This window comes from Hyperolius riggenbachi, chromosome 11 (assembly GCF_040937935.1).
Source record: "Hyperolius riggenbachi isolate aHypRig1 chromosome 11, aHypRig1.pri, whole genome shotgun sequence".
Classification (NCBI taxonomy): domain Eukaryota; kingdom Metazoa; phylum Chordata; class Amphibia; order Anura; family Hyperoliidae; genus Hyperolius; species Hyperolius riggenbachi.
Window position 1 is genome coordinate 112,900,352 of NC_090656.1, and position 15,771 is coordinate 112,916,122.

The following is a 15,771-nucleotide window of genomic DNA, read 5'->3' on the forward strand; positions in this document are numbered from 1 at the left end:
AAACAAGAGTTAACCTGGTTTATGTGAGAGTAGGATTATTTCTGGCAATATTTAGACACTAGACTAGACACTAGGGACCTGTATAGGGGGAGGGAGTGATGACCACTAAACAGCAGGGAACTATATAGGGGAGGGAGGAGGCATTAGACACCTGGGAACTGTATAGCCGAAGGAAAAGGGCCACTGGACACCAGGGAACTGTATTGGGAAGGGCTTTGGACACCATGGAACTTTATAGGGGAGGGAGGCCACTAGACACCAGAGAACTGTATAGAGGAGGGAGGAGAGCCACTAGGCATCAGGGAAATGTATATGGGAGAGACACACAGTACACACACAACTTATCTTCCAACAGACAAGTTGGACAGATTGTTGGTAGGTGTATGAGCCTTTAGTGTGCAGGTGCGGACTCGCTCGTACACAGCGGGGAGCGTGGACACAAGAACATATCCGACAAGTTATTGTCAGATATGATCAAAGGGTCCGTGCGCAGCCTCTAACTAAGTAAGTCTAAAACCTTTTATGGGGGGGGGGCACTTTTATAGGTTGGTGTTAGGTATGTCGCAGGGGGTTAGATCTAGGGTTAGGCCCAGTTCACAATGGCACAGATGGAAAACTGATTCGTGTAAAAACCGGAACGGATTCTTTTTAAAGGCATCAGTTTTCCATCCGTAACCCTCTGTTCTGTTAGCGCATGGTCAATGTGATGCATCCGATGGTCCCAAAAAAATCGCTCAATACCAAACGTGTGGTCCGTTTGGCGGAACTGATGGGACGGATCCATTCAAATGAAGCAATGTGAATGGATCCTATTGATTAACATAAGATCCATTCACCTCCATGAGGCCTGGAACCCACTAGGAATCGCTGCAGCACTTTAAAATCACTGCAGCGATGTGTGCAGCGATTTCTAGGGCGATTGTGATTCCCTGGCACTTGGAAGCGCTGTACAGTAAACTGCAATTCTTTTTTTTTTTTTAAACTTTATTATACTTACCTGACGTCCTTCTTCCGTCCATAGCCCCGCCCCTAAAGGAAGAGGCCATAGGTGCTTCTCTAGGACCAAGCAGATAAGCGCCTGTGACCTCTTCCTTTAGGGGGCGGAGCTACAGACGGAAGAAGGAAATCAAGACATAGGGTAAGCATTTATTTTAAACACTACCTCCCTCCCCCCCCCCCAGCACAGCATAATCGCTTTATTGATTTATGCAGCACTTATATACCTTGCATTGAGGGCTAACACGCACAAAATGCTGCATGTCCTGCGATTGGGATTACTCATAATCGCAATTGCACAAATAAGTTCCCCCTCACTTTCTTTCATTGGCAAAGCGTTTTGGGGAATCGCGGGCGATCGTCGGCAATCACAAAACTCTGCCAATAACGCCCTAGTGTGTTCCTACCCACAGGGTCAGTTTCATTACGGCCTGCTTAATGGACCTTTTTTTGTCCAATGTGAATCGGGCCTAAGGCAAATGGTTGGGATGGAGGTACCGGCTCAGCATATATTTAGTATTCAGGCAGGGACCACACCTTTTTGTGCATGTTTTCTGCACAGAAAAATTGATTTAAACTCATTTTAATGAATGGGCTAGTTCACACTTAATGCATTTTCCTATGCAGAAAAAATGACATCCTGCAGCATATTCAGCACATTTTGTCAGCTTTCTTTTTCAATTTCATTAGCTGCTGTGAACAAAATCGCGCATGTTTCCCTGCATACAAAGGCACAGACTGTGCAGAAAAAAACCTGAAAGAGGAGTGTGACCTCTGCCTTGGGTTAGTGATGAGCTCCGGTTTTAGCTCTTTCATTCTGTGCCAGGGGAGTCCTGTGCTGAAAATCTGAACTCTAAATTCCAATACTGAATCTGTAAATGTAACCGGCTCTCTAGGAAACACACTAAAGACAAAGACCCCACACAGCCATGACAATGGCATGCAGTGCAGCCCTATTCAGTGTAATCAAAATGGAGCTGCTCTTGCCTCACATGTAAATGATGCTCGATCATTCTCCTTTTCTGTAGCAGTACCAGAGTAAAGGTGTGAATAGGCACATAGGTTCTAATCTCTAGCTACAATTCAGGGATGCTGGCAAGGAATGTGCACCACTCTGCAATGCTGATAATATGACCAAGCCCAGGCATTGTATGCATTGTTAATATGAACGGGTACCTCTGCTGCTTCACTGCGGTATGTGTGTTCATCTTCCTCCTCTTCCCCCTTTGTCTCTGTGCAGTTGGTGTACAGCTCATCTGTGGCTCTGCTCTGCTCGGTCTGGTCACACTCAGGAAAGCTGGCCTCTTCTCTTTCTTCTGTGGCCATGGCTGCTGCTTGCTGCTTCCTCTGCTCCAGCTTCTGAGACCAGTCACTGAATCCCTCATCCTCCTCCGTCTCCCAGGCACCAGCCGGCTTCAATCCCACACTGCAAACCACCACCACACACATTTCAGCATTGACAGCTAGTTAGTCACTAATTCACTCCTTACTGCTATGGTGATGAACTCTCATTTGTGTTTCCAATCCCCACATATTTTTCTTTTATTCACATTTTACTGCTCTTGCTCATAAAAAAAAATCTAGTCTTTTTCATTTATGAGTGTTATATTTAGGATGGCATTGTATACAGTTTCATTGTGTTTCTGAGGATTACTGTAAGAAATAAAAATAAAATAATTGCTGATGTTTCATATGAACTCATAATTCATTTTAGCCAGGTCCGGTTATAGATACTGAATGTAACCTATGGCCCATTGCCCTAAAATGCTAAAAGCGGACTATAATGTCACATGGTACTCATGGTTTGGGTTTTTTAATGGAAACTGTAGTGAACATAATGTAATGAATAAAATTGCTTGTTTTATTATTATTATTATGGTTTTTTTTTACGATTTTCATTTATACAGTGGTGTGGCTAAACAGCTTTGGGCCCCAGTGCAAGTATTACATTGTACCTCCAAGCATTCTATACATAACAATCTTATGCGCAACAATACTTGCCATGGACATCCACTGTATGAAAGGTGTATGCAGAGGAGGGGAACAGTTGGATGATTAACCACTATACAAAGCATATATAGACGTGCTCATTCCTAGCAGCTAATACAGCGGTGGAGGGAGGGCCCTTTTGGTCCAAGGGCTCATTTGCAACTGCAACCGCTACATCCCCTATTGCTATGCCACTGTATTTATAAATTATTTAGTCAGTGTTTGCCCATTGTACAATCTTTCCGCACCCTGATTTACATTCTGAAATGAAGCGGCGACATCTTTTAATCCTGTCAGGTGATCTCTGCGGAAGGTTTATCTACTGAGAGTTCTAAAGCCAGTAGATGAATTCTGTATAGCTTAACAGCCTAGGATAAGCGGCACGGGGGAGTGGGCAGGGTTACAATTGAATATACAGCCAGAGGCGTATCTAGAGGGATGCAGGCATGGCTCGTGCCATGGGCGCCCCAGCACCATGGGCGCCTTGCCTACCCCTGTTCTGCGTCCCATGCCTGCTCCTGTGCCATGCCTGCCCCTGTGCTGCGTCCCATGCCTGTCACTGTACTGCGCCACCATGCCTACCCCTGTGTTGAGCCACCATGCCTGGCCCATGCCTCTCCGTCACTCAGTATCTTCAGCAATATCCAGACCCAAAAAACACAAGCAACCATAACACATGTACACAAGAAAGGATGCTGTTTTTAGAGGGTAAGGGGGTTCTGATTAGGAAGGAAGGGGGGGGGGGGGGGGGTGCAATTTCAGTGTTTGCTATAAGCGCTATATTACCCAGATACGCCCCTGTATACAGCAATATATACATGTAAGAAGTGTGTCTGATGCTGAAACCAGGAAAATTGCCATAAAAGTGGGTATCCTGAATTATTTACTACATTTTACTATATGTCACTACAGTGCAATCTAATGTTTACAGGCAGCAGCAGACCCAGCCAGACACCCTGCTATATCCCAAGGGAACAATCAATGCTGTTTCAGCAGCTGGCACTAGAGGCAGGGCCAGATTTCTGGATAAGGAAGGACACACAGGCCCGGCTTGACATGAAAGAACAATTGCTGCATCTAGAAGAAGAGGCTGCAAATGGAAATAAGAAGCTGTAAATAGGCAACAATACATGGAGGGGGAGTTGCTGCATCAAAGCCAAGGGCTGCAGTACATGGATGTTACACATGGAAGAGTGCCCCATTTGCCCCTGCCTGCAATGCCTGTATGAATCTTGGTCATGCCAATAAAGCTATCTTTGATATGATTTGATTTGAGTGCCAAGAGAGGGAGGCTGCTGCACCTGGAAGGGGGGCCCCAAGAAAGCCTGCCTAGGGGTGGGGAAGGTATAGATCCAGGCCTTACTAGTGGAATCAGGCAGCAGTGTGCTCTATCACTTCCACAGCTCAAACACGAATGTGCAACCAATAAACAAGCCTCCAAGTGGTCTGTCCACACCTGCATGTCTGCCTGTCCACTATTGCCCAAACCCAGGGGAGGGGCCTATGTACGCACATTACATGTAGTATGTACATACAGCAGACATGATATGCAAACACACTGCATGCATAACACTGATGTACTGCATAAACAGCTTTACATGGACTAAAACAATGCCAAACACCCATGTACACAAGCTATAAAATTGCATACTGACATCAGATGAATGTTGTCCAATCCAATCATGTACGGGACTGGGTAACAATGATGTTTCTATATAGGCATGCTCATCCTTTGCATAGAGAAGGTTGATTGGCTGCATCAGATATTTTCTTATTTTTATTCAGTCAATCCATATTTCCACAACCACTGCATAGCAAATAGCATGCTTTCACAGCCAGGATGACTACAGGTGGCAGTACAACTGGTCAGACATGAAGACAGCAGTAGGCAGGGCAGCCATCAGGGGGGGACAACTGACACTGCAGTGAGGGTCCCAGAGCTTATGGGGGCCCTGCCCCCTCTCCCCAAAGTGCTGGAAGGGCAGCATGTGCTGGCTGCGGGCCTGTGGCTCACTAACCAGCACACTGTGTTCCAGCACTGAGAGAAGAGTGACATCAGCGCTTGAACGTGGGGAGCAGATGAGTGAGCCCACTACAGCGGACTTTCTACACTGGGGCACCACCTATATCTGGCTACAGGCTACCTATACTGGGCCACCACCTATACCTGGCTACCTATACTGGGGCTGGAACCACCTATACCTAGCTACATATACTAGGGCACCACCTATGCTTGGCTACCTATACTGGGGCTGGAACCACCTATTCCTAGCTACTTATACTGATGCACCACCTATACCTGGCTAGCTATACTTTGGCACCACCCATACTTGGCTACCTTTTACTGAGTGCACCACCTGTACCTTGCTACCTATACTGGGGTACCACCTATTCTTGGCTACTTATACTGGGGTGCCTGTACCTGGCTAATCTATACTGGTGCACCACCCGTACCAGGCTACCTATACTGGGGGCATATACACCGGGCTACCTACACCGGGGCACCACCTATAGCTGGCTATTTATACTTGCTATTTATACTGGGGGCATCTATGCCTGGATACCTATAGTGGGGGCACCTATACCTGGCTAGGGCAGGGGGAGGAGCCAGAAGAGGACAGGAGGTAACACAGGGGGATAAAAGAGGCACAGGGGGAACAGAGGCGGACAAAAGAGGTACAGTGAAAAAAGAGATGAGATGGGAACATGAGGTCACACAGAGGGACACAAAAGAGGCACAAACTGGGGTGAGACAGAGGGGGACAAAAGAGGCACAGGAAGAAAAGAGGGGGACAAAAGAGAACGGATAAAGGATAAGAACGGACCTACAAGTCCCTATCTCATTTGTCAACCGGGGACTATTTGTAATTTTTTTTTTAGTATTTAGCTCCACCCACAACATGCCATGGTCACGCCCACTTTTTGTCGCATCACGCTGTGCATGCCGCTTTCTTCAGTGTTGGAGCCATGCACATTTTTAGCCGCAGCCCACTTCATGCACGGACACGGGGGTGGGGTGGCTAGTGGGCGGCTCAGCAACCAGTGGGTGGGCTAAGGAAGGGGGGCCCAGGCCTGATGATGTGTGAGGGGACCCCCAAAATTTCTGATGGCGGCCCTGGCAGTAGGTATATGTTCTGCATACCTGACCACAATACTTCCATTGTACACATGATCAGTAAAATATCCCAAGTCCAGAAGAACTGCTATAGCAGTATCAAGATCTGGCAAACTTTGACATGATCACTACGGTATATCTATCTACACAATTGCCAGACCAATATGAAGGAGGATACGGGGTGAAAGGGCTATTGGTGAATCTTGTTTTTCCTTGCTTGTATGCTTGTATGATCCAGGTTCTGAGGTTGGTATGACTTCTGAGGTCATGAAACATCATTAAGTGGTCAGATGACCAGCTTCAGGCAACTTAACCAATCAAGTTAAAGTGGACCTGAACTCAGATCCTCCTCTCTGCTCTAAAAGATACACAATAACATAATAACCTTTAAAGAAAAAACATTTCTTTGTTATAGCTGATACAAATCCTGCAATTAATCTGCAGTGTATCTACTTCCTGCTTTCATGGAAGCAGATATATTGCTAACATCCTGTGCTTTCAAATTAGCATATCTGCCGTGGCAGTCAGCTGACACAGATGAGGGATCAAATTACAACTTGTGATTAGGCACAGATGAGGGTGAATTAGACATGCTAAACTCTCTAAATACATACAGGGTGTATTTCTACATGTTTTCCTTCTGTCCTGTACAAGAGTGCAGGTCCACTGAAATAAACTGTATAGTTATGCATGGTTGCTGAAAGAGGGTGTGTTTGTTTTGCCAAATGTGTGCAGCTGTCTATTAAAGTTCTCTGCAGCTGCACACAACAAACAAGCTTCCAACAGCACATCCAGGGAGAATGTTACAAGCTCAAGAAGGAGGATACTGAAATCCCAGTTCAATACCATACAAATACAAACAGAACATTAGCATACAAGGACCACAGGGTGCATGGAATTTCCAGTTTGGACTGAGAAGTTCAACAGGGACACCTTATTTCCTGGAAAACTATCAGGATGAGATAAGGTAATTAAACAAAAACAACAGAGATTTGGCCAAACATCCTTGGATTATCCTTCCTTTATCCAGCATGTTTCTCCACTTCTCAGGCCATATGAAACAATTACTCATGAAAAGGGCCCACAGTCCTTAGAAGGTGTTTGGACATGAAATCTACCAGTCCTCAGGGATTTCTGGTAGCCAGCTGACATAAATAGACTCAGCTTGGCCTAGCATTCTTGTTTAAAGAGACACTGAAGCGAAAAAAAAAATGATGATATTATGATTTGTATGTGTAGCACAGCTAAGAAATAAAACATTAAGATCAGATACATCAGTGTAATTATTTCCAGTACAGGAAGAGTTGAGAAACTCCAGTTGTTATCTCTATGCAAACAAGCCATTAAGCTCTCCGACTAAGTTAAGGGGCCCATACACTCAGCCGATTTTCTGGCCGACCGATCGATCCCGATCGATCGATTGATCGTTTGCAAATCGGTTGGCCAATCGACCGATCGATGATCGATTTCGATGGATTTCCATCGAGCTGGCAGGATGAAAAATTTAGGTCGATCTGATGAGATTGCTTATCACGTTGCATTGGCCTTAATGGAAATCTGATGGCAAAAAAATGCCATCAGATAGAATTCCAATAGATTTCAAACTGAAATCTATTGGAATTCTATCCTGGTAAAAAATGTTCTAAAAACGCATCAGATAGATCATCAGATGCATTTCTTATCTATCTGCTGCCAATCTGACGAGTGTATGGGCACCTTTAGTCGTGGAGAGGGCTGTTATCTGACTTTTATTATCTCAACTGTTCCTGGACTATTTACTTTTCCTCTGCTAGAGAAGAGGTCATTACTTCACAGACTGCTTTGAAAGACTCATTTTGAATGCTGAGTGTTGTGTAATCTGCACATATTATAGAATGATGCAATGTTAGAAAAAACACTATATACCTGAAAATAAAAGTATGAGAATATTTTCTTTGCTGCTAATCTTCTAGTAATTATTCATAGTACACAACCAATTCACTATATCATATTTTTTTTTTCGCTTCAGTGTCTCTTTAAGTCTAGGGACAGAGTGGTGGTCGGAAGCAAATACTAACATGTTTGTCCCAAGAAAGAACAACAAAGGATGGGAGAGGTTTTCAAACATGCCTGATTTTATGCCCCATCCATCAGGGCCATTTCTGCCCGTTTTGGTGCCCCAGACAAGGCACCTTTGGAGCTCCAATCATGTCAATATGAATATCATAATGTATATTAATTCGTTTTACAGGCATTCATAACAAATTGATAGATTAAATACATGCATTATGTTTTTTTTCTCAAAATAAGTAATTACCAGGTCAGAAACACCTCACCGGCTCAAACCACACATAAGCCGTTCTTATAATTGCTATGAGGGTGTGTAGCCACTATGTAAAAATATAATATACTGTTTATGCAGCATGATTCTTTACAGATCTGAATGTTGTCTTGGACATCCAGAAGTGTAGCAGCAATCAATACAGACCAATTAAGACTTAATTAGTACACTAATAGAACCTGCTGTATGATAATAATGCTCTCTATGCCTCTTTTGTTATTCTAATCAGCAGTGCCCATTCAGGTGTTAAATTTACCATCCACACCTTTCTTAATGGAACTAGCAGCTGGATATAAGAATTCTATAAAGCATAGTGTCCTAAGGATAGCTCTAGGCGTCCTTTCCCCAGCCCCGTTTCTAGGGGCGTGCAGGCCGTGCAGCCGCCCTGAGCTGCACGGGGGGCACTGTGATGAAGGGGGAAGCCGAGGCTGTGGGGAGGGCGGCCCAACTTCTCCCTTCATTCCTGTTCCCGGCCCGCCCTCTGTGCTCCCCCCTCCACTGCAGAGTTAGTGCAGCGGGATTTCCTTTTATAGAGCAACTCACCTCTCCGCCGATCACTTGCCGCTGGTCTCCTCTGCATAGCCGCTTATACACACTCTACTTCCTGCTAATCAGGAAGTAGAGTGTGTATAAGCGGCTATGCAAAGGAGACCAGTGGCAAGTGATCAGCAATTGGAACGGCATGGAAGTGAGTTGCTCTATACAAGGCTTCCTGCTGCGTTAACTCTGCAGCGGAAGGGGGAGCAAGGAGGGCGGCCCGGGGAGAGGAAGGAAAGGAGAAGTCGGGTCGCCCTCTCCGCGGTGTACTACCCCCTCCATTATGACGGGGCACCTACCTATCTAACCTATATTGAGGGAACCTACCTATCTAACCTATTCTGGGGGCACCTACTTATCTAACTTATACTGGGGGCAACCACCTATCTAATCTATACTGAGGGCACCCAACTATCTAACCTATACTGTGTGCACCTACCTATCTAACCTATACTAGGCACTTAACTACCTAACCTATACTGGGGGCCCCTACCTATCTAACCTACACTGGTGGCAACTGTACTGGCTACCTATATTGGATGCACCTACCTAGCTGACCTATACGGGGGCACATGCCTATCTAACCTATACTGGGGGCAACTATACACCATACATTTTTACACCCTTGCCCTGGGTGCAATTTAGCCTAGAAACTGCCCTGCTCCCACCCCCCTTTTCAGCTTTCACCCCAGGAATTTGCTTGGTTTGCCGATGCCTATAAGTGGCCCTGCCATCAATTATAAACATTAGCTCATCACCCAGTACTGTAGAAATCAGTTGGACAAAGTAGATCTGGTGTCTGGTTAGCAAAACTCTAACATACAAAGGGAATTTTAAACCTGGTTGCAGTCAGGTATGCCATTGCATACAATCTACCTCAATCAGATTTCATACACACACCAAATCTCACGTCCAGAAAGAATAGGTGTTCCTTTGAAGTTAATACCTGATATTAAAAAGTTCCATCCTCAAGTTAAGATCAGCAATATATAAAGTAAATATACTTTACTGTTGGTATTTACAGAGATAAAATATCAGTCAGTTAATCAGGCATTTCTTAAAAAAAGGCTTTTTTTTGGATGCCTTCGTGCGACTGTAGTTATTTGGTTGCCCAAGTCATACCCAGGTAGAACGTCTTGTCTGGTTGCTTTTGTTTTCCACCTGATAAACAGGAGTCACTCTATAAAAGGACAAAGGACCCTTCTAATATATCAGGGGGGTTGGGGTTACGGAACACATCATATTATACAATCTATAAATATGGCAAGTGCCTTGAATACCTGTCACTTTAGCTGATCCGAGACAATAGTGAAATTACGGTTTACAATAAACACATAAGAGTGGCTACCTCATACTAGCTGTACAATACTGAGACACTGCACATCAGTGTGGATTCAGTATTTCATATACTGTATTTGTGACTAAGGGATGAATTCTGGTCAGTCTTCAGCTACATACACACGCATGATCAAAGTCGTCTGAGGCGGCCAATAACGACTGCATCAGCCGATAATCATGCGTGTGTACAGCGACCCCTGACCTTTGCCCCGCAAGTGAGCTGGATCAACTTGGTTGAGCGACAGGCAGCTTCATTGTGCACATCATTACCTCGCCCACCACATGTTGTCATGTACCCGCTGCTCTGTTGTGCCCCCCCCCCCCCCCCCCCCCCGCATAGCAACAAAGCACGTCGTCAGCTACATAGCTGATTTCGCTTGTGTACAGACCAGCGATGACGCCCAGAGGGATCCGGTCCTGACACCAGACGGGCGACATCCATCACAGGTGTATACTGTACGCTCCTTTTTAATGCTCTCCTGTTTGAAAGAGAACTGTACATGAGCAATCGATCAGATACCCCAAATCGCTTCACCTGGATGGTTGCTTGTGCTTATGCGTAATGATCTGGAGATCAAAATGTGCTCAGAAGGCGTAAAAAAAACAGGTGCCTTCTCACAATAAGCAGCTGTAATAAGACTGGAATATCTAACCCATATTGCCATCCAATATATTATTCAGCAGATCATATAAAAAGAAGAAAAGTTGATATTGTCATGAATGAAACTACTTTCCTGCAATCACTCCTTCTTTCTCCGCACCCATAATTGGCAGGATCTGCTCTGCTGCTCATTGCTACCACTATATGGATGAAATAGAGATGTTTTGCATTTTCTATAGCTTGTGCTGGCATTTGTTTTATCCCGTCTCCTTTACATTCTTTCTGTGACTCCAGTCACTGACTGCTATGTGATAACGGACCTTCTGTGCCCAAGTCCGCTACTCGTACATGGATGTGAGGGCAGGGATCAAAGCAGATCAAGAACAAAACAGCTTTGTGCGCTATTTCTTATCAGCATTTTTAAGATGAAAGGACTATTGTGAGTTAAAGAAGCACTCTGCCAAGTGTAGATAGCTTTCTCATTGAGTAATACTGTATGTCAAATGAATAATATCTCGTCAGTCCAATGCTGTTGTGAGAGGCTAATGGCTACTGAAAATCTCCAGAAAACCAATGCATCTGCCAACACTTATATTAACTCTGACTAAAAATAAGTCATAGATGGTCAATATTTTAGGTCGATATTCGGTTATGTTAGATTAACCAGTTCACCCCCAAGTGGTTTTTACCCTAACGGACCAGAGCAAATTTCACCTGTCAGTGCTCCTCCCTTTTATTCCCTAATAACTTTATTACTACTTATCACAACAAAATGATCTATACCTCGTTTTTTTCGCCACCAATTAGGCTTTCTGTGGGTAGTACATTTTGCTGAGAATCTTTTTATTCTAAATGTGTTTATGGGAAAAATAAGAAAATAATGGGGAAAAAATCATTATTTCTCAGTTTTCGGCCATTATAGTTTTAAAATTAACCCTTTCCACTCTGAGTTTTTTCCTAAAGGGAGTCGTTTCTGCTCGTAGTTTTTTTTTTACAGAAATGCGCTCTCCCTCTATTACTCTCGCTCCCATTTTAACATGGAACATAACATAGTAACATGGTATATCTTTTTTTAAAGAACACATTATAACGTTTAATTTAATACATTATTTGGACAGCTATGCGGGACATAAAATGTTCTCCTGTGGTTAATTCCAATACATTTTGTTTGCCCAGTTGTCCCGATTATTAAACCGTTTAAATTATGTTTTTTTTTTGGGTGAGTGTAAGTTATTCATTTTATTAATATTGTGTACAAGTATATGTGTATGTATGAGCCTCTATGTGTAATTTTACTTTTTGGCCACAAGATGGCACTACTGAACACATTCCTGTTTCATAGGATGTGTTCACTTTTTTTTTTTTTTTTTACATTTTGTTACCCTGTGACGGCTTCCTGTTTTATGAATGGATGCGGCCGCTGTTCGCAGTCGCGTCCATTCACTCCAGGCATTGTGATTGGGTATTGGACCGCTCGGTCCTCTTCCCCAATCATGGAACACGGATACCCGATGGTAAACGGCGGCGGGAGCGGCGCGCACACGTGCGGAGCAGCGACGGGAGCGAGCGACTTATTAAAACGTCCTGTTGCCGTTAACAGGGTCAAACAGGACGTTTTATTAAGTCAGGTGGCCATTAATAGGTTAAGTGTGAGGGATAGCGGACCCGCTGCCAACAGGCATGAGGCAGCTGGCTCCGCTTCCCGGACTCCCACCACCGGCATGCCGCCGAGCGGGGCTGTGCGATCGGCGGAGTCCGTATGCTCGGCGGACTCCGCCGCGCAGTTGCCTCCCGTGGGGTCTCCTTCGCCGGCACTTAGCCGGCGCTTGGCGCGCACGAGGAGACAGGAACTTTATCGTTCCCGCAGAGGAGTCAGCTGACCAGGCTGGTCAGCTGACTCCAGCAGGGCCAGCGATTGGCTGGGGCAGCTGGGGGACGCTGCTAGAGCGTTCCCCAGCATAAAAGGAGCTCTCTGTCAGTTGCTCCTTGTCTGCTGTCGTGAATACACATTCTGTGTTAGCGCTCAGACCTTAGTGCAGTTCCCTGGTGTTGATACTAAGGATTTCACACCTTGGCTTAGGAATATTGTTGTATATTGATCTGTGTTTTGACCCTTGCTATCCCTGACTACTCTATCTCTTGCTGATCTTGTACCTTTGCCTATCTGATTCTTGTTGCCGACCTCTGCCTGTCTAACGATTACTCTTCTGCCTTCCGCTCCTGTACTGCCGCCGACATCTCTGTTGCCGAACCCTTGCCTGTCTGACCTTTCTCCCTTCAGTGAAACGTCTCCCACTGGAGGGTTATCTCTGAGGCTTGCCTCTCTGAGACGCCTGCCCCAAGCAGACGATTACTGCTGGGGGTCGAGATTCCTCACTCAGCCTGGTTAGAGGATCTCACTCACGGGGTTCTCATTCAGAGGTAACCACACCTCTGAGGAATTGCCGTGTGGTGGACATTTCCACACTATCTGATATATTACTGTCTTTATTGTGTTCCTTTGCTGGTGTCCAGAGGTTAGCAATATATCGGATTATCTGTGATACTGCAGATCATCAATAATCGGGTATATATCTGCATTCTTGGTGATACTGCAGATCGCCAATAATCAGATTCTCTCTGCGTGCTGACACCGATCATGACAGAACAGCAGACCATTGGTATGGAAGCACTACGCAGTCAGATCGAGACTCTAACCACCTCGCTTAATAACCTCATCGAGGTGGTTAATACACAACAGACTCAGATCAACCAGTTGGCTGGGTCTGTACAGGTCTTGCAGACGACTGTGGCCACAGTGCAATCCCCTCCGGACACAGAGCTCCGCATGTCAGTGCCCGAAAAGTTTTCAGGGCAAAGATCTGACTTCCAGAATTTTCGTAACCGGGTGTTATCTTATTTTGAGTTACGACCTACCCAGTCAGGTTCTGAGCAGCAAAGGGTGACTTTTATTAAGACCTTATTGTTCGGGGATTCGCAAACCTGGGCATATGGTCTTCCACCCGAAGATTCGGCTCTCACGTCAGTTGAGGAATTTTTCAGATCAACGGCTATAATTTATGATGATCCGGATGCTTCGATCACTGCCGAGAGGAAGCTCAAGACTCTCAGGCAGGGTCGAGACACAATTGAGGTTTATGCGGCAGAGTTCAGAAAGTGGGCTGTGTCATCTAGGTGGGGATCTTACGCCTTGTTAGACTGTTTTCTGTCAGGCTTATCAGATTCAGTCTCTGAATTAATGTTGGGACACCCAGAGCCCAAGTCCGTGGACGACGCCATTTCTTTGGCGATACGGGCAGACCGCAGATTGCGCTATTAGCGCTAATCGAGAGGCAGGAATGCAGTGAGAGTTTTTTCTCATGCTCCTTCTACCGACGAACCGATGCAAATCGGACATTCTCAGTTGACTGGAGCCGAGAAAGAGCGTAGAAGGGCAGAGAACCTTTGTCTATATTGTGCAGAGCAGGGTCATATTGCTCAAAATTGCCCCAGGAAATCGGGAAACGCTGCGGTCTAGGTGTAGTAAGAGGTAATACCCTAGACGCACAGAACTTACCTCTAAATCAGAATAATCGGTTACTTCTCCCGTGTTCCATTTCCTGGGGGAATTTCACAGTCTGTACTGAAGCTTTTGTGGACTTGGGGTCCGCAACCAATTTTATTGATTATGATTTTGTGAAGGGACTGGGGGTTACCTTACAACCCTTAGACCGACAGATAGTCGTCACCGCAGTAGATGACTCTCCTCTACACTGTAGATCACCTCTCTCTCAGACCCCAAGGTTGTCATGTACTATAGGGGTTCTACATAAGGAGAGCCTACAGTTTCTTGTTTTGCGCATGGCAACCTCCACCGTTATTCTTGGTATGCCCTGGTTACAGCCCCATTCCCCACAGATAGATTGGGCCTCAGGTCAGTTACTTAGCTGGTCACCTTATTGCCATACCCATTGTTTGAGGACCCTCCTCAAACAATGCCATATGTGCTGCCAAGGTAGAGGTCAAGGGGATACCCACACAGTACGCTGAGTTTGCGGATGTGTTTTGTCCTAAATCCGCTGATAAACTCCCACCACATCGGAGTTTCGATTGTCCTATCGACCTAAGAGCTGGTTGTATGCCTCCTAAGGGTCATCTCTATAATCTCTCCGGTCCGGAGAAACAGGCAATGCGGGAGTACATTACTGAGAACCTGGCAAAGGGGTTCATCCGCCCTTCTCGGTCACCGGCCGGGGCGGGGTTTTTTTTCGTTAAAAAAAAGATGGTGGTCTTAGACCCTGTATTGACTACCGAGGTCTAAACAAGATCACCATACAGAATCGTTATCCATTACCTCTAAAAGACGATCTCTTTGGCCAGATTACCAATGCCACTATTTTTTCAAAATTGGACCTACGTGGGGCATAAAACCTGGTACGCATTAGGGCTGGTGTCGAGTGGAAGACGGCCTTCAATACCCCCGACGGGCATTACGAGTATCTAGTTATGCCCTTCGGGTTGTGTAACGCCCCGGCCGTCTTCCAGGACTTGATTAACGAGGTTTTCAGGGAGGTGTTGGGGAGGTTTGTCGTGGTATATCTCGATGACATATTGATTTTCTCCCCAAACCTCGTGGAACATCGCAAACATGTCAAATATGTGTTGAAGAGGTTGAGACAAAACCTACTGTATGCAAAACTAGAGAAGTGCCTCTTTGAGGTCACTTGAATTCCTTTTCTGGGATACATCATCTCAACGTCAGAGCTCTCTATGGACCCAGAAAAGGTTTCGGCTGTCCTAGAGTGGCCGCAACCGGTGGGCTTGAAGGCACTGCAGAGATTCCTTGGTTTTGCTAATTACTACCGGAGATTTATTAAGGGATTCTCTTCGGTAGTA

The 15,771-nt window shown here is 45.4% G+C and overlaps 1 protein-coding gene across 2 annotated transcripts in view; it reads right to left on the minus strand.

Annotated features, from left to right (window-relative positions):
* Positions 1 to 15,771, minus strand: part of LSP1 (lymphocyte specific protein 1) — a 129,813-nt gene that overhangs the window by 38,558 nt on the left and 75,484 nt on the right. For both annotated transcript variants that reach the window (XM_068260456.1, XM_068260457.1), the window contains exon 3: positions 2,173 to 2,422. In XM_068260456.1, the coding sequence (XP_068116557.1) occupies positions 2,173 to 2,422 (250 nt within the window). The remainder of the gene's footprint in view (positions 1 to 2,172; positions 2,423 to 15,771) is intronic.